Source organism: Syzygium oleosum, unplaced genomic scaffold, assembly GCF_021117445.2.
Source record: "Syzygium oleosum isolate NSW1041296 unplaced genomic scaffold, Sole_v2.1 Sole_v2.09, whole genome shotgun sequence".
In the NCBI taxonomy this organism is placed as follows: Eukaryota; Viridiplantae; Streptophyta; class Magnoliopsida; order Myrtales; family Myrtaceae; genus Syzygium; species Syzygium oleosum.
This window is the reverse complement of record NW_026607493.1, coordinates 5,630,448-5,651,814: the sequence shown is the minus strand read 5'-3', so window position 1 is coordinate 5,651,814 and position 21,367 is coordinate 5,630,448. Positions and strand designations below refer to the sequence as shown.

Below are 21,367 nucleotides of genomic sequence, written 5' to 3'. Positions count from 1 at the left end.
AATAACAGTCCTTAAATTTGCCATTAAAGAGATCGCCACATCAACTTGCTGAGCTCCAACGAATGAGATGTAAAGAGACGATGAAACTCGTTATACATTTAGAATTTACCTTAAAGTAGCAATTACTATCATAGTGAGGTGAAAGAGATTCGAATGTTTTCATAGCCTGAAGGGGCATGCAATCAAATTTTGGCTATTCCTTGTTTCAGTATTAGGCAATCAATGCAGACTCCAAATTAAAGGATAGAGATCATAAATCATGTGAAGGCCAACGCCTTAATTACAGCTTTCTACACAAGTTGAAGTCTCTAGTTGGACTCGCTTACCTTGAAATAAGGAAGTACAGGTTCACCATTCATACCATTGCCACTGGACATGTAATACCCATAATACTCTGTGAAAGAGGTCTCTCTGTACATGGGTGGATTGTCCTCGTCGAGAAGCTCCTCTATCGGCCCGTACCGCTTCGACTTCTGCTTCCCCCCCGGGAAGAGGAAGCACGCGACCGAGACCCGGGGTCCGGTCCTCCTGACGAGGACCCGGTGCTCCGCACTCTTGAACTTGTCGTTGCTAACAAGCTGCAATCAACAGATCAGGCAAAAAGAAAATCATTCTTTGTCTCGACGATGACTCAACCTTAATCGACCCGGAAACACAAGTGACAAATGTGAATGATCTTTGTACCCGCATGAGGTCTCCAATGTTGGCCAGGATTGCTCCAGGCACTGGGGACACATCAACCCACCGGTCTTGGTGGCGGACTTGGAGGCCTCCATGGTGGTTTTGCAGGAGAAGAGTGAGAAATGTGGCATCTGAGTGATTGATTGTGCCCAGAGTCAGCTCTGGCTCAGGGCAAGTTGGGTAGTAATGGTTTACGATTCTGTTGGATTCCATGCATCCAATGTCACCAAGATAGCCTGAATCAAGCCCTAATGCCTCTGATAGTAGTTCAGACAGAGATCTCTTCAACTTTTCAGTGTGTTTTTCGTACTCGAAGACCGGCTCTCTGCAAAGGAGTGAAAGAAAGCATCATGTGGAAAGAATATTTGTAGCCTATGCGCATAGAGAAGGGAAAGTAATGAACAGATAAAAGAGGTGTGAAGCATCGAACTTGAGATTTCTCGCCCTGATACCATATTGAACTTATTCGGAAAACTGTTTTCTATCCCTTTTAAAGTAAAATAGAAACACGGTACATATTTTTGCACAAATTGTCGTAGTCTTAGGTGAAGGAATAGAGTATCAATGATGATTATGACCTGCATAGAAGAGGAACTGCCTCTGGGTCTAGCTCTCCAGACGGGAAATCAAAGAAGAGACTGTCCTTCCAAGTTGCTGCTTTGGACAAAAACAAGTCTCCATTGCTGTAGTACCTAAATTTCTTCGCATCGTCTCTGGAGTACCACTCTCTCTTCACACCCTCAGGCTGCTCGTGGAACTGCTTGACAGCTTCCAACACGCCGTCCATCACGTGGACCGGGATCCCGTGGTTGATTACCTGGAAGAACCCCCACGTCTCCGATGCTCTACGGAGGTGGTCGACCACATCTCGCCGCCGGGAATCTCGATAGCCCATCATGTCGACGATAGGGACCTTGAGGCCAGTGGCGGCCCCATCCGTGTCGGAGGACAAGTCGCGCAGGTTCTGGGGTGGGTGGATGAAGAGCCTAGGGACCTTGGCCACGCCCGAGTCAATGAGGCCTTTGACGCCGGCTTTGGTCTCGTCGAATTCCTTTGCTTCTTTCGCTCTGTCATAGTGCGGTCCGCTATAGGTGACGGATTCACCAGGACTGGGCAAGGTTTGCATCTTTGTAAGGAGAAGCTTTGAAGCTCGTTAAGGCGATTGAATTGTTCCCTTTTCGTGAGGCTATATGACCATTTCTGTTCTGCAGATACAAGGAGAGGTAGTAGGTCCCGAGTCGGCGTCCCATCGCGTCAGATCCAAAGGGAACCTTATCGCCATATAGTGATCAAGCGTCTGGATTTGAGTCTCTAGTCAATTGAAGCATCCAACTTGCGCAAATGCTGATGACCATGGCCTAGGCAATAATGTAAGGGGAGTGTTATTTTGCTCTCGAGCATTTATCACGTGCATTGACTTTGTATCAGTAATGTAAGAACAAATCGCTAAGATCGATGGAGGGGCCTAACAAAAAGCGACTTTCACCTAAACAATTGCGGCACGTGACGAGAAATATCGAAAATCTAATTCCGAAATGAACCTACTCCTAAAGAAAATATTTCGCAAAGCAATTATACATGCGCAGATTAAAGAAATTCATCCCTACCGGGCTCGAACATACACGAGAGAGCGTAGCCCTAACGCAAAGGACCAAAACCAAAAAGAAGGTTGAAGCCGGTAGGTCACAACATTAGTGGCAGCGCAGGTAGCTTCTTCGGACCTACTTATACCAATGACTTTTGAAACAGCTCTTGGCACATTTATCCAATAAGGCCTCACAATCAGAGACAGCTGCTACAGTTGCTCAGCTCGTGAATCACGGCCTCCATGGATGGCCTGTCGTAAGGAGACTCGTTAGTGCAAAGCGAGGCGATTCTCGCAAGTTTAACCGCCTCGTACTCGAAGAACCTTCCGTGGATATTCGCATCGATGAATTCCTGGAATCTGCACGATTCAGCAGCCAGACGCATGGAGTGATCAACTTCCTGCTTCCCCGACAAAATCTGGAACACAATCATTCCAAACGCGTAGACATCGCTCTTCTCCGTGAACCGGCCCGTGGACATGTACTCAGGCGCTAGGTAGCCCATGGCAGCGCTAGCTTTGAGCAACGAGAACACGACATCGTTCGTGAGAAGCCTGTGGAGACCAGAGTGGCAGAGCAACGGATTGTATCGCTGGTCAATGAGCACCTTGTCTGCCGAGATGTTTTGGTGAAGGAGGGGGGCCTTCTTTGGTTTGTGAGAATGCAAATAGGCAATACCTGTTTCATAAGATCATTCGAAAATCAACAAAATCAGAGGTTACACCTTGCAAGCGGAAGACCATGAAGATCATTTGATCCCCGATTCAAAGAAAGATAAACAATATAATCAGATGCCACGTTATGCTATTTGAGCACCGCAATCATTACCCATATTAGTACATGACAGAGCAGCGACCAGGCAGAATTTATAATGCAGCAAATTCAACAGTAGCAGGTTTTCTCAAAATGATGGATGTCCTGGACCACCTAAATTTGTTCCTCCATAATGACTTGGTATGCTATTATTAATTGCATGGCCTTCTAGGTGGTTACTGCTCACTAGCGGTCCAAAGCACTGTCACTGATGCATCAGAAGAAATTAGAACTAGAGTTATTATTTTGAAGGTTCTTACTTGCACTTAAAATGCTGACGAGTGCATTTAAAGCGCTTATTGAGCTACAATAAATGTCCTTTAGGAAATTTAAACAAGTGATCTTTTTGAATGTTCAAATTTCTTGCCACACGTGTAACCAGTACACTTTACTCAATTTCAAGATCTTGGAACTACAAGCATTCTTTATAAGCGGTGCTTAAAATGTGTCTTCAAGCACCCATCAACAATAGCCTACCAAGGTTACAGATAGCTCTCTAGTATCTGATAAAATCCATAACTCAATTCAAGTTCCAAAATCCAACAAAAGGATTATGCAGAAAGGGCAACTTAGAAGGCAATAGCTAGCAGCAACAAGAGTTATCAAACTTGAGCCTTGGAAAGATTATGGGACAAGGATTTAAATTTATTAGATAGCCATTCAGATGAAACAAGAAGGAAATTATCAGTCAGTAGCACTGACCTTTAGCGATTCCCTTCACAATCGAAACTCTAGCGGACCACTCAAGGGTGCCACTGTCGCCCTCCTTCAAATCCAAAAAGCTTAGCAGAGTCCCATTCGGAACATAATCATATATCAGGAAGCACTCGCCACGGCCCCTTGAGCAGCAGAATCCTCTCAGCCTCACCAGATTTTCATGTCTCAGCGAGGTCAACATATTCAAACCCTTCAAGAACTCAGATTCGTCAGCCTTGCAGCTAGTCTTATTGATGCATTTGATGGCGACTACAGAACCGTCTCTCAGTATTCCTCTGTATGTGGTAGAGAAGTTACTCTTACCCAACACATTCAACTCCGAGAAATACTGACTGGCGGATTCCACCTCTTCCAGATTGAATCTGAAGCTCTGGAAAGCTTCTTCAGAAAACTCATTAACGATCCGAGCATCAGCAAGCGGATCCCATCCAATTGAATACTCCAGGCTGGCTAAAGGAGAGCCATTTTTTTTATAAGCACTCTTGGGCTGATCAGTACTTACATGGCCATCAGAAGCCTCGGCCGAAAAGCCAAGTTTCTGTTTCCTCCGACGGTAGTGTGTGAACGTAAGAATCCCTATGGCTGACAATGCAACAGTTGCCAAGATTGATCCAATAAGCGCAGAGTAATGTGCTGATTTTGGCAAACCAGAACATTCAGTCAGGTTACATGGTAACACCACATTGGCTGTCTCGGGTATACCTGTGGAGGGTACTCTTGTCGCAGCCCCAAATGGTTGGGGTCGACTCTCCAAAGCATTACAAGTCCTTAAAGAGAGGAACCCAGTCCCACACAAGTCGACGTTGTTTTCGTACAGAAACCCTTCGTTCAGTCTCTTCAGCGCTTTAATATTCGAAAAAGAAACAACAATCAGGTGTGGATGATACTTATTCCTAAAAGCAAGAGATTGAAGAGAGATCACAGAAGAATAGTTACCAGGAGGTACATTGCCAGATAGAGTGTTGTTTTGGACATCCAAGACTTCTAGAAGAGGCAGATCGGCTATCCTCGTGGGAATCGAGCCGAAGAGGCGATTGGAGCTCAAATATAACCTCATCAACGTCCCCAGGTCACCTAAACTTGCCGGTATTGCACCAGTGAGCTGATTAGATTGCAGAGCAAGAACACTGAGCTTCTTCAGAGCTCCCAGCTGTGTAGGTACACTTCCAGTCAACTGGTTGTAAGAGAGCTGCATAACTACAACGCAAGGAACAAACTTTAGGACCAAAATATTTGACATCGTAAATGAAAACTTTCAACTCAATGAACCATAATTTCCAAAAGTAAAATTCTGCAACTTTATGTCCATTTAGCCTACATCAAACCCTGTGAAGTTGAATCAAAGAACAGAGGAAGCAACTTCCCTAACCGCTAGTCACCATCTGGTTGTTTAAAGCACAAAGGTTGTAGCTTTAAGTTTTTGTTTCAACCTTTTTTATTCTCCGGACTTGACCCAGATGGATTTAGTCAGAAAGAACGGATTTTTCAATCAAATTTTCTTGGCAAACCAAAAAACACTGGAGACAAGTTTCTTTACACACTGAAAACTTAGAAATGAATAAAATGTATGAACATCAAAGCAAAATAATCTCCAAAAGAAACTAGAAAGTTTCAAAATTTTCAACATGCATTTCAAACAAAACCAAGAAAAGGACTAACCTTGCAAGCTTCCCATGTCAGCCATCTCAGGAGGAATCTGGCCAGAGAGATTGTTCATGTTCAGATACAAGTCGCTGAGCTCGCTCAAGTTGCCTATCTCTCGCGGAATCTCTCCGCACAGGGAGTTGTAGTGAATGTAAAGGCCAGTCAAGTGGGTGAGCCCAGCAATGGCCGGAGAGAGCCTCCCAGTGAGCCCTCTCCCCTGCAGCGAAATGTTGGCGACGAGGCCCTTGTCGTCGCAACCGACGCCTTGGAAGGACCCATCGCAAGGATCGCCATTGACGGTCCACGAGGAAAGGTACTTGCTTTCTGGGTCTAGGCTCGCTTTCATGTCCATGAGAGCTCTCAGCTCCGCGCTCGTTGCGGAGACAAGCACGTTGCTTTGGCTCGCGAGGAAGCTGAACACCCAGAGGAAGAAGAAGAAGAAGAGACACTGCGAGGAAGCGAGACCCATCTCTCTCTCCCTCCCTCCCTCTCTCTCTCTCTCTCTCTCTCTCTCGGACAAAAAGAACAAGAAGGTGGTGGTGGGTGACTGGTATGGACCGTGACTGAGTGATGTTTTTTCAGGTTTCGTTTCTTAAATCCTTACTTGCTTTTTCTGTTTTGCTCGTCTTGCCGTGAAGAAACAAGAAATATCAAAAATTCGAGCAAAGAAATGGAAAGAATTGCTTTGGAACTTGGGACTAGGGGGGATGGATGTTATTAGATCGGTTGACTTTTCTTTTTCAAATGGGAGTCCGTAGGCTCGCAGGCTTCATGCAGGTTCGTTCTGTCGATGCGTTTCCTCCTCCACAAGACAGATGATAATGTTCTCGTCTTAAATTTCAGTAACTTGTGTTAGACCGAATACAAAACAAAAATTCAGTTACTAGCGTCTTTAACGTATCGCCTTAGAAAAGTTTTTCGAACATTTATTCGATCCAACAGCTACCAATTCGAAAGTTAGCAACTTTATCGATTTTGATCGTCTAAAAGTAAACCAACCGATGAGTTTGAGAGCCTGATCATTACAAATCCTACTGATATCTTGGCCATTCAAAAAGGGTGCTCAGGATTATGTTTTTTTTTTTTTCCAGCAGATCTGATTGGAACCTTAGCTCCGTTGTTGTCTGGTTTCAAATCACGGTGGCCTGCCTTCCTGATCATTGAAAAGGGCATAGGATTCCTCACCTGGGACAAGGCAAGAAACATAAGCATGGAGTGGCTATTATTAAGGCCGATTTGACTTGGGACATTATTGATTGTACGTGGTAATTGTTTTTGGGGCATTTTGATTTTGCTCGGGCTGGTTGGTCACCATGGCTTTGCCGGGGGAGTAAATGATCCCTGGTGAGAGGACTTTGGAAGGTGGGATCATGATTCATGAGCAAGCTGTACAAGACCAGTGTGTTTATTCCCCCCCTTTTTAATGGTCGAAAGCGAAATCCAGTCAGTGGTAGGCCTAAAATGGAGTCGACATTCGCAATGTTTGTGCATATCTCTCTCTCTCTCTATGGACAATGGTAAAAGTTAACTTACAATCATCCTTTATTTTTGGCTTGTGATCTTTCACTTTTAGCGCTCCGCTATGGTCGAATGGAAATGAATAAGTGGCCCCGGGATCAAGAGGGGTTTTTTTTTTCGACCTCCGAGGAAACTAGCCCCGTGTTTTGCATTTGATTTAACATTCGATTCTTAGTTTGAACTTCCATGTCGTCAGTTCCTCGAAATCACTCCTAACTCCGAATGATGGTAATTTGGGACAATATGATAATAACTTGATTTGATAGAAATGTTGATCCCGGTGCAATCGGTAGGAGATTAGGCAACTATTAGCAAACACTGAACAAACCAAGGATTTAAAATAGAGATAAATCATTCGGTTGGTCCAAATTCTAAAATCTGGTTTATTGTATCGTCCAAACCTATTCATAAAAAAATTTGTTAAGCATTCAAGGCAGATTTGGCTTGGCATGGATGGGTGCCAAAGTGGGGCGGGTTGAGTTTTCTCAAACAAGAACGTTGCTTAAGCCATCAATTTGACATTGTAGCCTCTCGGGTCTAGGCAGGCCAAGCAACCCGTCCCCCAGTCCATAACTTCTAACAATGAAATACTCTCGGTAACACTAGAAATTCGAATTTACTCGACGTCGAAAATTCAACACCTTGGAAAATTTTATTTGCATTTGACATGTACACCCATTTCGAGTGTTTCATGGCTATTTCAAAATTTGAATATTATTTCCTATTTCATTAATTTTGGAAGGAAAGTAAAATTAGGGTCTGTTTAGTAATGTTTATGTTCTCAGAAATAATTTATGTTTAAAAATAGTTTTTTCTATTTCTATTCCCTAGACAAGTTTCTGAGCCAAAAAACCCATTTAATAACTACACGAAATTTCTATTCTCGGAGTAAAAAAAGAACATAAATGTGTTTGGTAGGACGCCAAAAATTTTTACTCCCGATTTTTTCATTCAATTATAAAATTGTTGGTGGAGACTTAACAATTCATGTTTGGATAAAATTGAACTAAAAATAGAATAAAAATACATTATGATATAGAATAGGATTACCTTAATACGATCATAAAGAAAATTACTTCTTATAGACAAAGCAAATATCTGGTGGTGATCGAGGAAATTACAGTTTAAGGGACTTAACAATTCATGTTTGGATCAAATTGGACTAGAAATAGAATAATAATATATTATGATATAGAATTGGATGACCTTAATACAATCATAAAGAAACTTACTCCTTATAAACAAAGTAAATACTAGGTGATGGTCGAGGAAATTGCAATTTAAGATGTAGGATTTTAGGGTTAGGAGTAAGGGTTTTAGGATTTCGATTTTGAGGTTTAGGGTTTTGGATTTTAGGGTTTGGGGTTTAGGTTTTAGAGTTTCAGGTTTAAGGGTTTGGGTTTGGGTTTAAGGTTTGAGGTTTAGGGTTTAGGGATTCAGGTTTTGGGTATAGGGTTTGGGATTTAGGGTTTAAGGTGTACAGTATAGGGTTTGGGGTTTAGGTTCGAGGTTTTACGGTTTAGCATTTTAGGATTTAGGGTTTGGAATTACGATTTTAAAGTTTAGGTTTTAGGGTTTCGGGTTTGGAGTTTTGGGGTTTAGGGTTTAGTGTTTTGGGTTTTGGGTTTGGGATTTTAGGGTTTGGATTTATGATTTTGGGTTTCGAGTTTTAGCATTAAGGATTTTGGGTTTTTGATTTTAGGATTTGGGTATTGAGGTTTAAGATTTTGGGTTTTTGATTTTAGGATTTGGGTATTGAGGTTTAAGATTTTGGGGTTTGAGGGTTAAGGTTTAGGGTTTGAGGATTAAGGTTTAGGGTTTAGGATTTGAGATTTGGGGTTTAGGGTTTAGTATGAGAATATCTTGTGAAAGAGAGAAAGCTGATTTTGTTTCTCTATTGTTTTTCTATTGTTTTTCTTTTTGTTCTAGAAACTAAAAAAGTAGATATTCTTATTTTTTATTTTGTTCCAAATCTATTCCCTGATCACTTTTCTGTTTTGGAGAACGCAAAATATTTAAATATTTTCTCAATAAAATATATTATTAATAAAAAATATTTTATATTTATAAAAAAATTATTTTTTAATAAAAAAAATATTTTAAGTAAAATGTAGATATTTTCATAGTGAGTAGAACCAGGCCATAGCCAAAAAAAGAAAAAATATATTTTCATAATAAAAATTATAATTTTTCTGCTTAGCCCGGCCACGTATGTCATTGACGGTAAAAAAATAAAAATGTATATTTTTAATAAAAAATTTTAATAAAAAAATTATTAATAAAAAAATATTTTACCAGGCCATGGCCGATGGCGAGCCATATTAAAAAATAAAAATATATATTTTTAATAAAAATAAAAATTAGTACTGAGGCCATAAAAAATATTTTTAATAAAAATATATTTTATTAATAAAAATTATTAATAAAAAAATGACTGTTTACGGCCCGAAAAAAGCTATGGCCAAAAAAAATATTTTTAATAAAAATATTTTTTTATTTCTTAAAATAAAAAAATAAAAAAATAGAAACGTTACTAAATATGCTCTTAGAATACTATTTGTCCGGATGGAAGAGGGCAAAAGAATAAAGTCGAAAATGGTTTGGAAAAACCCTGAAGAAAATAAAGAACTGTCCACTGACAAGCTGACAAAAAGGCGCTTGTACTGGTTGCCACGTGGCTGCGTGTGAGTGGCCACTCACCGCAACCGGGTCAGGCGCGTGTTAATTATGGCCACCGGAGATTCCCTCGCCATCTCCATTCTCAAGGCATTTTCAAACAATCGAAAATGGTGGGAAATCAGATAATGCAAATTGACTACTTAAATCAAGAATATCTGACCAAAAAAAAAAAGGAATAAGGATAACTAATTTTGTTGTAGGTCGATTTTTTCTCGTAACAATTAAAAAAAAAATCATGTTAAATCGTATATCATTTTGATTATGCATGCTTGTTGAACTTAAATTTGCTTAAATCTTTATAAATCATAATAGTGTTTCCATTATTTGCATCTCTCCGATCGATTATAGCTTCACACATATTAGGGCTGTCGATGAATGTCCAACTCCTCTCGTTTTGTTTACTTGACATGAACGTATCTTTGATGATGCAATAGTATTATGGATTTGTGTGGTTTAAATCTTACCATACACATTTATTTATATCCTGTGTATTCTAATTTTATTATATCAAATGCTACTTGTTTCCCATCGTATCCTTGAATCTTATGTAGTCGAGTTTTCAGAATTAGAGAAGTTAGCATTTTGTTTTGAGTTGATACCATTAAAAATTTCAATTTGGTACCGCATGATATGTTTATCTCAAATTAATTTTCGTCTTACAAAAAATTTGAAATTTAATGCATTTTGTTACGTATTTACCTCAAACTAATTTTTGTCTCGCGGTTACTCACAAGTTTGTACCTTTAACGTAAATTTACTCTTCGTTAAAATGCATACGTGGATTTTCTACATTGAATCTGTCATTCTCTGAGTCAAATCCGTCTTAAAGACATTTTAACGGGATATTGGACGGAATGTTATTGAATGATACGTACATTTAAGTCAATAGTATTAGTTTGAGTTTTTTTATGAGACGAAAATCAGTTTGGGATAAATGTACTAGAGACATACCAGATTGAAAATTTTAAATGGTATTAACTTTCTCGTAAAAAGGTTAGCGTTCAATATTTTCCTTCGATTTTACTCCAAATTTCTGCATCGAGGTTGGGGACCTCGCACGGCTCGAGCAATCACACAAAAATCCAAATAAAACAAGGACCACACTACAATTGTTTACTGATAAAAATTATTCTCATCTCTCCCGCCCAAGGAATCGGATAATCGATCTATTATTAAATAATTGAACCATAATTTGACGTCAAAAGAACGTCTAGAAAACGGGGAAGAGAGATTGGAGTTGTATTGACTACTGAGATTTTTCTCATCAGAGCTCTGCTTAAGTTTCATAACTAAACGACGCCATGAAATTAAGGTTTCATGTTCCTTCATCCTCAAAAGCACAAAAGAACAAAAGAACCAGTTGGTGAAGAAGAGGACAAGAAGAAAATGGTAATGGAGTTAAAAAGCAAATGATGGGTTCAGGTCAGAAGGAAGATCACGAGCAGCAGAATTGCTTCTCAAGCAAATTTCATCCACGTCTTGACCATGAAAACACCTTGTAATGTTCTTGTCTTTTCTATGCATGCAACTGAAGGAGGATGTGGACTTCTCTCCCTCTCCACTAGCAAGTAGCAACTCTCTTTTCTCTTGTTTTCTTTTTCCATGATTTTGTTAATTTCTCTGCCTATCCACTAAGGTAAACAAAACCGTTTTTAATTAAAAACATTTGTGAAGTTTTCCAAGGTTATGTTTTAGCTAAGTTGGTAACGTAGGATTCATCTTGAGAGAGGAGCCATTCGAAGCAGCAAACAAGACCTTGAAGAACAGAATGCACCTAGTTGGAGTCCACCAATGTAGAGTCAGAAAAAAAAATGGCCCTAAATTAGCTTCTCTCTCTTTCTTGGGTTAACAAAAAAATAAAAGACAAGTAAGAACCGACATCACCCTAAAAGAAGTTTTGTTGGATGGTTATGTTATCTTACAGTTTGATGCTTTTCATGGGTTTATAGAGATCTGGGGCATTGTAATCTTTGTCTAAAACCATCTTTACGAAAGATTATTAGGTGTTTAAATATATATTAGCCCATTTTAACGATTCCCTTGAAAAACTAACATAGATCGAGATTACCCAGCTGTTCCTTTTCAGGCCAGCAGATTAAAAAATAAGTTTACTTCTGCGCCATCGAATTGGATTCTCTCTCTGCTCTCATGCTCCTTTTAGGGTTTCCACCATCCAAGGTATAATAAGGAGGACTGCAAAAGGCAAGAGGACAAAGAGAAACCCAAAAAAGAAGAGGAACTATTCCTAGAGTCCCCCACTTTCGAAGCCCTTTTCCTGAAACTCCTTTTGTAGAGAGCAAGGCAATGTCCCTGTCCACAATAGACTTTGCCACGAGGGAACCGCTTTTCAATGTGCTGTTGTTTGCATGCATGGGCACATCTCGGATTCCCCACCTTTCTCTTTTCTTTTCTTCATTTTGAAAAATGTACATGAGCTTCCTCCTTTCACTCAAACAACCAATATGTATGTGCTGCATAAGCTTGCCAATGTTCTTATCGGTTGTTTGGTATAATTGCGATAATTTGTAATTGTGATGTGTTGTGGCTGTACCGTGAAGTTTATTGTAAAGTGCGTGTTTGGTTATATATGCCTCGGAGATGGAGCACCTCAAAGTTGTGCGAGACAACTCCTTAAAAGCCGCTATAAGTAGTTGTAGCTTTAAAAGTGATGCAGCTACAAGAGATCTACCAAGTTCCTTGTAAAAGTTACAACACCGTTTTCACATCTATAGCTACTTTGGAGAAATTGTACCAAACAGAAAATTTGACAAAAGAAGGGATACAAGATCACGTGTTCACAAACTCATGATCAATTTTAATATATCAAATACATAATTAATTGTCGGGGATGTAGAAAAGTAAATTGTTATTAATCTTAGACTTTGTTTGTTTCGCTGTAAAAGTGACATTTCTGAAAAATATTTCCATGAAAATGACTATGTTTTCCAGTATTTGGCTAAAATTTGAAAATAAACTAAAAGAATTTTCCACCATTTGGTATGTAATTGATTTTCCTCTACACTCTTTTTAACACTTTTCATTTTTATTTTTTTATTTTTATTTTTTATACATTTTTTATTTTTTTAAATCAAATTTTTAATTATTTCATTTTTCCTTTTCTTTTTCTCTTCTTTTTTTCTTTTCCTTCTTTTTCAGCTGATCGCCAACCACAGGTGAAGGACGAGCCTCACCAAATCGGCGAGCTTTGGGCGAGGCTCTTCCCTTGCTTGTGGTCGGTCATCGGCAGTCGCTGTGGCCGGCCGGCCATCAGTCAAGGAAGATGGAAAAAGAAAAAGAAAGAAAAGAAAAACATAAAAAATAAATAAATATTTAAATATTTTATTTTTAAAATAAAAAATAATTAAAAATTTGATTTTTTTTTTTTAACTATATGTTTATAAGAACAAATGTTTCATGAACTAATTAAGGACTCGAGCTTGAGCACCGAGGACCCGTGCTCGACTTTTGTGAGTCCGGGCTTATGTGCTGAGACTAGAGTTCGAGCATCACGGACCCAAGCATGACATTTACGAACCCGGGCTTGGGTGTCGCGACATCGAGCACGGGCACTAGGGCTTTCGGCCTAGCCTCAATGGACGGCGTCCACGCTGCTATCATGACAAGCGTCACCCATCCCTGAGATCTTCAATCATCCATGCGCAACCTTAAACAACAAAATTGTATACCAGAATATTTTCGATTATTACCCCGTGACAATTTACACGCTTAAACTGGAAAAAAAAAGTAATCGATCATTGAAATCTAAACCTCAAGGAGGGTCCTGTTTCGTTGCAGATCTTATTCTAAAAGTGGGCTTCTCAAAGCCTAAGTTTTAAGAAAGATTGAAATCAGCAACTCCGATGCACATAGCTATGCAATCCCCACATACGCCAACCCAAGAAATGCCTTATTAAACAGAAACAAACGACAAGCCTCTAACTTCAGGTGTCAGCAATGGTGACCTCAACCTCCACGCCTGGCTCGATAGTAATTGACGTGATCTGCTTAACCACCTGCTGAGAGCTGAAGAGGTCGATGACCCGTTTGTGAATGCGAAGCTCGAATCGATCCCACGTGTTGGTTCCTGATACGAATGCAATTGGGCAGACAAAAGTTCATTATACAGGATAATCTTTCCGAATTGCGATATTCGAACGAACCTATATGGGATCAGGCTAAAATGTTCGATCATTTCAGTACCTTCTCCACAAGGCGACTTCCTGGTGTTGATGCGAAGGACCTTGGTGGGGATCCTCACCGGCCCCTTGACCCGGAGATGCTTCTCCTTTGCACCGCGAATCAAATCAGAGCAAACTGTTGAAAGATCGATGTCCATGTCAGAATCCAAAATAAAAACGCGACTTGGAAGAAAATCAAGAATTTAAGCCTTTGCTAATACGATTTCCACTGAGGAGCATTTCTATCCAAAGAAAATGAAGTATAGCAGCAACTAAAAGCTTAATATTACATGAACTCAAGTATATGGATATCTCAAAAGAGCAAGCAGTAGCAACATATGGTGAAAAAGTTAACCACATCACGTACATGCCAATTGTAATGTTTAATATATTTCTTGAACCTAGCACGTATCATGTTGATTGTTGAAATTAGCAAGACTCGTCTGAGATGTGCCATCTTCAATGGTTTGGATACGTTCATGCCTCTAAAACCTTAACTGAATGTGACAATAGAACGCCATTCGAGATATGGTAGCATTTACACATGCACTCCACTTTAATTGCAATAACTTATAGGCATTTAAAGTCATATACACAATCTAGTCAAAGACACATCAGAACATAGTAAATCATTCATGTACTATATAAGCACAAGTATTTGTAAATATTAGTTTTTGTTCCTCACATTAAATAAGTCTCCTCGCATTATATAAGTCTACAATGAAAGGATTCTGGAGAAATAGTTATACAAACTACTCAAATTATACAGCTTCTAAGTAAAATAAAATAGTAACAATAACAAATTGACCTCGTTAACAAGTACCCTACGAAAGCTTGATAAGGACCCTAAAAAGAATAGAACATTTTTCACTTGATATTGAAATCCATTCAGAATTGAAATCAGATTATCTTTAGCATGTTAAAGTTTAAACAAAACTCTCAGAGGATATCAAGGCACTAATGGAACTCTTCAACAAGATTCACAATGAAACATGAGATATGAGAGAGAGGGGCCGGAAAAAAGACCTTTCTCGAGATTCTTAACATTCTTCGAAGTTAGAGTAATCCGGACCCTAAGAATCTCTTCCGCGGATTCCTCCAAGCCAGGCTTCGTCGGCTTCATGGGGTAATCCATCGTTGCTGAGCTATGTAAACGAAGTCAGATTGCATCAGCAAAAACAAAGAAACTGATGAAATGTAATCAAAGGGCTTGGACAATTCAGATAACCTTCTCCCTTCTCTACAGTAAGAACCCTAATATGACAACACTGTTTATGATCAAGGTGCGTATGTGATTGCGACGAAACTGGTGAGTTAGCTCGGGAATTGAGAATGCAATTACGTTACTTGGTCTATATTTCAAGATCATCAGGACGAACTCTACTTTAACGTGGATTCACCGATCAAGGCCTCGACATCAAATTCACAAATCACCATCACGTAAAACCCTTCTAAGCGAAAGACAGTGCACGTTTTAGAGAGAGAGAGAGAGAGAGAGGAGTACCTTCGTCGGAGAGATGGGAAGAGAAGCGGCAACTGGTGCTGAAGAAGAAGATCTTGTAAAATTTGACAGAGAAAAGAGGAGTTTATATACTTTTCAGGTTTTGTTCTTCGAGCTTACATGCATGTCTAGGGTTGCGGCTTGCGGAGTGCGAGCTAAACGGGTCTTGTAGAGTTCCTATTTTATTCTAATTTTAAATGATTTTCTCTTGGACTAACTTGGAAGTTATGCCACGCCCGAATTTAATTAAGGATACAAATCTCTTATCCGATGGCACATCTTTCGTAACCGCACACTTTATCTGCTTCAGATTTCCAAAACGCTCTCTTCAATTTAAAATTAAGTGGTGGCAAAAAAAAAAAACTAATAAACGATTAAGTGTATTTTCAAATGCAATTATCGGCATTTTATTCTTGCTTAATTTGGTTCGCAATTTGCCAAGATGAAATAGGCTCCTTTTAAGTTGGTTGGATTTTCAAAAGTAAGGACATTAACTAAGTAAAATGTGAGCGAGTCATTTAATAGATAAACTATGGTATTCACTTGTTCTCAATTTTATATAGTAAATTTAAGATTAGTGTATTTGCAAAGGAACCGTAAAAGGGTTAAAAAAGTTGGGTCACAATTAAATTCTTTCTGTCGCCTTTTCTTTGTGGGAAGGTAGAACAAGCTGCACTGCAATATGATTTCTTTTCATTCTTTTGGTTTGTAATTTTATTTTGATTCCAAAGTAATAATATCTATTTATTCAGTCAATCTCTTATATTGAACAGAACGAAATCACTTGAATAAAATCTTCTTCTTCTTTTTGTGGTAAAAGAGGCAAAAACCTAATACAAACTGATATCTTTTATTTTTTCAAACTTTTCTATTTAAATCTTAAATTTATCGGATTTATTAATTTCTTATAATTTTAAGTATATTGTGTATTAAAAGAGGGAAGCACAATAGGCCGCGCTTTAAACAAACTATTTCTTAAGTATATTTAAGTGCGAATCTCCCCATAGTATTAATTTGTTTGGTTTTTCCATTTTACATTTTGGTGGGGCTATTTTCACACATTTTTTTGGCTAAAGCACAACTTTTGAATGAACTGATCAAATTAACCCTCAATCACAATATTTAGTGCAATATTTGCTAACATACTTTCTATTATCTCTCCTTTGCGTGCCACATTTATCCAAGTTTCCAAAGAAAAAGATAAATAGTATATCTCCATTTCCCTTTTGAAATACAATGGTAATAGAAAATTTACAATAATCGTTTCACGAACTAGAAATGTGACTTAGTAGTAATAAAAAAAATACCTTTCTTCTATCACGATTTATTGATGGTATAATGATGTTCGTTTGACTTGTTAAGACACCGTTAATTTGTGTTTTTATCGAAGCCATACGCGATTTTGATGGGAGGTGAAACCTAGTTACAATTCTTTATATTCAAACTCACATTTCATCATAAAAAAGAAAAAAATTATTATCTATGGATATGTAGTGCATTGAATTATGGGATCGTGAACAATATTAGTGACTTTCTTCATGGTAGAACTATGAAAAAGCTTAGTCTCTATTTTTCGTTTTGCATTTTGTTGTTTTATCTTTTTTAGTTGTCATAAAATTAAGATTGGAAGGAGCAAACAAAATAAATTCTAAGTTGAGGAACGTGTGTTTTTATTTTTATTTTTTGCCTTTCCGAAAGAAGAAGTAAATCATTCTCTTCAAAAGAAAAAAAGCAGTAATTCATGACTAATTGTCTAAAAATTGTGTTATTAAACATCAATACACGCTTAACCGCAGTTGAAAGCCAGTTTAGCCAGTCAACTTAAACAGTGCGTTTTAGCAAAAAAGGTGTGGAAATAGCCCAAAACCTTTAGATGAATTTTAATTTACTTTCATGAAATATATCCAAAATGATGTATATTATTTTTAAATTACGCATTTCTTAGAGCAAATTCAATGTGAAAGTCACCCAATGGTGTCCTTTTTACGTACGATTGAGAAATTTAGAAAGAGTGGAATCGGTTTTCATTACGTGCTTCCAATTGGGCCTACTTGGGTGTACTAATGACATGTTGATTGGTGCAGAACGATAGGGAATTGTGGCCCGATGAAAGTTCCAATTAGCTCAGTTATCGAACTCGGACTTAGGTACTCACGTCCGAGCGCCATTGAAATAATTCTCCACGTTGAAACCACGAAACATTTCTTCGATTCTTTGTTTTGTAACCGTTATAACATTGATAAAGAGACCATAATTATAGGATCTTTCAAGTTTCCAATTAAGCTACAAACACATCATAAATCTGTACCCATTTGCTCAGCTAGCATCCTAAACTCTTGAAATTTAACTAATTTTGACCAGCATCTACATCTACAATTTCAGGCCAAAATCGATCGGAAAAATTACATTGGCCAATCACCAACAAGTTAATGACTAAATTGACCAAATTATAAAGCTTATAATTGAATTAACATCCAAACAATATATTTAGGACTTTTTGTACAGATTTAAATATTTTGCTTCTGGCCTAATTGTCCCGCAGAATTTAAATCGGTCAAAATCACTTAGCAAAGTCAAGATCAGCAACGACACAACCCATTGATGCAGAAATTGGATAAGAAACATGGCCAGGAACATCGAGTTGATCATTCCAATTAAGACGAGAGATGCGAAATGCCCTATCACAAGGTCGGGCTATCGAAGAAAAGTTCAAAATTCCTGATTTTGAGTTGGGGCGTCAAGAAGAGTCAATTTAATCATCATCCATTCTCGAGCTAGGTAATGAAGGAGAACTCTAAGAAAAGCTTATCCAGTCGAAATTGAAAAAAGAAACAGTAAACAAGAATCCTTCTGCATATCAAAAAGACTTCAAAATCGTCAAGACATAACTGGGATAACAAAGCTATATAATCCCTACATATCTCAACCACAATAAATCTCTCACGGACAACTCGTCGTAGCAAGTGACTTAAGAGTCTGCGATGGTGACCTCGACCTCCACACCTGGCTCAATAGTGATGGAGGTAATTTGCTTGACAACTTCCGGGGAGCTGAAGAGGTCAATGACCCGCTTGTGGACACGGAGCTCGAATCTATCCCAGGTGTTGGTTCCTGATCAATGCAAGAGGACATTCGAGTCCATTTAGAGCACATAACAAAAACTCAACCGAAACCACAATGCAGTTTGTGGAGATTTAACGGACTATAACACTGTTGAGACATTGACCATGATCAGCATTTATTCAGTTATCCGCTCAGATATATACTCATCAGCTATGAATAAACAACTTTCAAGGCCACATGAATCAAATATGGCAAACATGTGGACAGCCCCAAAATCCAAAAGGAAATTAGAAAACAAGTACTTTTCCGAACTCCAGATATGAATTTGCAAAAGAAGTACAGTATCAGCACCTATATTGCCGAGTGACAACCGCATGATAACTATTCATACAAATAAATCAGAGCAAAGCAGATCTACAGAGAACATATTTCGGTGGGCTATGTATCAGAAATCACACATATTCACTCACACATCACATGAAACTGACAAGGCATCGGACAAGAGTGTTCAATCAAATACCTTCTCCACAAGGTGACTTCCTAGTTGTGATGTGAAGAACCTTGGTGGGCATCCTCACCGGTCCCTTGACGCGAAGACGCTTGTCTTTTGCCCCACGCACCAGATCAGAGCACACTGATAAACAAAAGCATCACTTTTAGATGCATCATAACTTCAAACAGAAAAACACTATTTGCCTTTTCTATACTGGAATACTGAATATAGCATTGAAAATCTGAAAATTTAAGGTAACTCCAAGGAAAAGAAGTGGCAGCCCAAGCCTACTGCCATTTAGTGAAAAGTCAACAAATCCCACGGGTGCTAAAATGTAATGAGCAAATGAAATTTTCATTGAATTTGAATATACATGTTGTTCGATAAGGTAAAGTAGCTTGAGTTGATATTTTATAAGCAGTCTGCATGATTTGCAAGAGTTTCATGCATTTCCATCCAAATTTTTAGGACCACGTTGAAATCTGGGTATACTCAACAGTCAACACAACAAAAGCAGGAGAGTTAAGACTATCACGGCATTCAAAGCAGGGGTTCGCTGTGTAAACAAAAACATTAAAAGATAAATTTCTGTTCCACATTGTTTAGTCTAGAATGAACAGATTGTCGAACATCAGTACCAACATCAAACTAGTATCAATCAGCATTATTTTTGCCGAGTTACCGAGCAGAGAACAATTCATAAGAAAATAAAATGTAGAAGCAAAAAAGTTTAAAGAGACCTTTCTCAAGATTCTTAACATTCTTGGAGGACAGAGTAATCCTGATTTTGTGAATCTGCTCCTGGGGTTCCTCCAAACCCGGCTTCGTCGGCTTCATAGCATAAGCCATCTTCGCTCCTTTTGGTAACTTAACCCTACAAATCAAAATGAAGTTACATTACATTGAGGCAATAACATAAACTTAAACAGTTTTACTTCCCTTCCTTTCCCCCAACTCCACCCAACCAAACATTGAATAGATAGAATTTGACCGAAGTGAACAGAAACAATCTACGAGAAATAATTCCCTCCATTTGGGTAACAAGTGGGAAGCAAACTAATGCTAATATAAAGGAAACAATTCCCCTAAGCCCACAAATCGCTTCCTCCCAACTTAGGAGACAAATGAGCAGAAACTTCCCGTCTTTTCGTCTCCGACCTTCAGATCTCTTCAAAAGTGTGAAAAAAAGTACCCTTTTAGCCCATTAACTAGCTCAATAAGTGCAATTTCGCCCCTCTTCCTTCTTCTTCCCTCGTTTTCACCCTCACCTTAAAATTGCCCAAGCGCAGCGCGCGAGCACTAAACAGGAAGCTACGGGAAAAAAGAAAAAAAAGCTCGGCCATGCAAGCACCAGCCGCAGCGCAGCATAACGGCCCGCTCATCGCAGGCTAATATCAGAAACGCCGACGCAACCCAACCAGGGATCCCACACCACTCGCAAACCACAAGGAACCGCACCTTTCAAATCCAACCATCACCAAAACCCACAACAAGCGAAACCAAGAACTACCAAAACAAATGCCTCGGCACACCGAGCTAAAAGACACGAAAGCAAAACCAGAACGTCGAGAACGACGAGCAATCGCAGGAAGAGGTTACCTTCGATGGCTTCGAGAGAGGGAGGGGAGGGAGAAGGAGCAGCAGCGGCGACTGGCGAAGGAAAATGGAGGTGGGAGGACTCGGGGAGAGAGACGGCGATGGGTTTATATATGTCTAGGGTTTCGGTTTTCTCCCGTATGATGAGCAATCGGGGCGTTGTCCGTGCGACAGACTAGGGTTTGGTCCTAATGGGCCTGTGTCCGAACCTTTGGCGGGCCGGACTTTTAGCACAAGCCAATTAAAATGGCGGGACCCCCAAAAAATAAAAATAAAAACAAAAACAAACCTTGGAATTCTTTTTTTTTTTTTCTATATTTCTTTTTCTTCGATAAGTTAAAAAGGGTGAGGAATCGCAATCCCGCCCATCGCGCGAATCAAACTCATGATCTCTGGAAAGACTTGTGACTTCTCTACCATTAGGGCGATCAGCGATCGCTTTGGTGGTAGCATATACATGAGATTGGTGTAATTCTATGATTCCTGGTTCTCGAATTCGAGTCCATTTTTTGGACGTCATTTGCTTGTTGGTAAAGTTTATGTGCTTCAGATATATTTTACTTTCATGAGATAATTTTACATTTTCGATTATTAATTACTAAACATATATATTTTTTGTTTTTTTTTTCTAGTTTTACTTTTTATTTTAAATTGAATGAGATTGTTCTCATTTTTTCTTTCTTGTTTATATTCAATATAGACTATTTTATTTCAAATACACTACGTTATGTCTTTCTATTATCCGTTCTTGAATTTTAACTAAATTGAATATAAAACTTGTAAAATAAAAAAAATCAAGACATAAAAATAGAATAATGTGTGCAGTTGCTGCTCCAGCTGTAAGCGTTGATGATACATTGGTGCTATTTTTAAAAGGATAAATGTTGTGAAAGTGTTT

The 21,367-nt window shown here is 38.8% G+C and overlaps 4 protein-coding genes across 4 annotated transcripts; all 4 read right to left on the bottom strand.

The window, feature by feature from the left end:
• Window positions 1–76: 76 nt before the first annotated feature.
• On the bottom strand, window positions 77–1,886 carry LOC130138897 (1-aminocyclopropane-1-carboxylate oxidase homolog 1-like). The gene is made up of 3 exons (XM_056314425.1): window positions 1,260–1,886; window positions 685–1,006; window positions 77–578 (listed from the first exon to the last, which is right to left on the bottom strand). The coding sequence occupies exons 1-3, from the start codon at window positions 1,805–1,807 to the stop codon at window positions 309–311; spliced, it is 1,140 nt and encodes a 379-aa protein (XP_056170400.1). The 5' UTR covers window positions 1,808–1,886; the 3' UTR covers window positions 77–308.
• A 320-nt stretch (window positions 1,887–2,206) lies between these two features.
• Window positions 2,207–6,231, bottom strand: LOC115694124 (LRR receptor-like serine/threonine-protein kinase RGI5). The gene is made up of 4 exons (XM_030621247.2): window positions 5,457–6,231; window positions 4,734–4,994; window positions 3,783–4,640; window positions 2,207–2,945 (listed from the first exon to the last, which is right to left on the bottom strand). Exons 1-4 carry the CDS (start codon window positions 5,908–5,910, stop codon window positions 2,464–2,466), a joined length of 2,055 nt encoding a protein of 684 aa, XP_030477107.2. The 5' UTR covers window positions 5,911–6,231; the 3' UTR covers window positions 2,207–2,463.
• Window positions 6,232–13,316: 7,085 nt separating this feature from the next.
• On the bottom strand, window positions 13,317–15,478 carry LOC115694128 (40S ribosomal protein S20-2-like). Its single transcript, XM_030621251.2, has 4 exons — window positions 15,321–15,478; window positions 14,843–14,961; window positions 13,839–13,952; window positions 13,317–13,722 (listed from the first exon to the last, which is right to left on the bottom strand). The coding sequence occupies exons 2-4, from the start codon at window positions 14,949–14,951 to the stop codon at window positions 13,580–13,582; spliced, it is 366 nt and encodes a 121-aa protein (XP_030477111.1). The 5' UTR covers window positions 14,952–14,961; window positions 15,321–15,478; the 3' UTR covers window positions 13,317–13,579.
• A 2,674-nt stretch (window positions 15,479–18,152) lies between these two features.
• Window positions 18,153–20,631, bottom strand: LOC115694127 (40S ribosomal protein S20-2). The gene is made up of 4 exons (XM_030621250.2): window positions 20,473–20,631; window positions 19,614–19,747; window positions 18,901–19,014; window positions 18,153–18,428 (listed from the first exon to the last, which is right to left on the bottom strand). The coding sequence occupies exons 2-4, from the start codon at window positions 19,720–19,722 to the stop codon at window positions 18,286–18,288; spliced, it is 366 nt and encodes a 121-aa protein (XP_030477110.1). The 5' UTR covers window positions 19,723–19,747; window positions 20,473–20,631; the 3' UTR covers window positions 18,153–18,285.
• Between the last annotated feature and the right edge of the window lie 736 nt (window positions 20,632–21,367).

Excerpts from the sequence above, each read along its gene's own strand:
- LOC130138897 (XM_056314425.1), bottom strand. The coding sequence starts at position 1,807 with ATGCAAACCTTGCCCAGTCCTGGTGAATCCGTCACCTATAGCGGACCG. Across the intron at positions 1,007-1,259 it reads GCAGTTCCTCTTCTATGCAG|AGAGCCGGTCTTCGAGTACG; the intron begins GTCATAATCATC and ends ACTCCTTTGCAG. Across the intron at positions 579-684 it reads ACATTGGAGACCTCATGCGG|CTTGTTAGCAACGACAAGTT; the intron begins GTACAAAGATCA and ends TGTTGATTGCAG.
- LOC115694124 (XM_030621247.2), bottom strand. The coding sequence starts at position 5,910 with ATGGGTCTCGCTTCCTCGCAGTGTCTCTTCTTCTTCTTCTTCCTCTGG. Across the intron at positions 4,995-5,456 it reads TGACATGGGAAGCTTGCAAG|TTATGCAGCTCTCTTACAAC; the intron begins GTTAGTCCTTTT and ends CTTGCGTTGTAG. Across the intron at positions 2,946-3,782 it reads TGTGAAGGGAATCGCTAAAG|GTATTGCCTATTTGCATTCT; the intron begins GTCAGTGCTACT and ends CTTATGAAACAG.
- LOC115694128 (XM_030621251.2), bottom strand. The coding sequence starts at position 14,951 with ATGGATTACCCCATGAAGCCGACGAAGCCTGGCTTGGAGGAATCCGCG. Across the intron at positions 13,953-14,842 it reads TGTTAAGAATCTCGAGAAAG|TTTGCTCTGATTTGATTCGC; the intron begins GTCTTTTTTCCG and ends ATCTTTCAACAG. Across the intron at positions 13,723-13,838 it reads GAAGTCGCCTTGTGGAGAAG|GAACCAACACGTGGGATCGA; the intron begins GTACTGAAATGA and ends CATTCGTATCAG.
- LOC115694127 (XM_030621250.2), bottom strand. The coding sequence starts at position 19,722 with ATGGCTTATGCTATGAAGCCGACGAAGCCGGGTTTGGAGGAACCCCAG. Across the intron at positions 19,015-19,613 it reads TGTTAAGAATCTTGAGAAAG|TGTGCTCTGATCTGGTGCGT; the intron begins GTCTCTTTAAAC and ends TTTGTTTATCAG. Across the intron at positions 18,429-18,900 it reads GAAGTCACCTTGTGGAGAAG|GAACCAACACCTGGGATAGA; the intron begins GTATTTGATTGA and ends TGCATTGATCAG.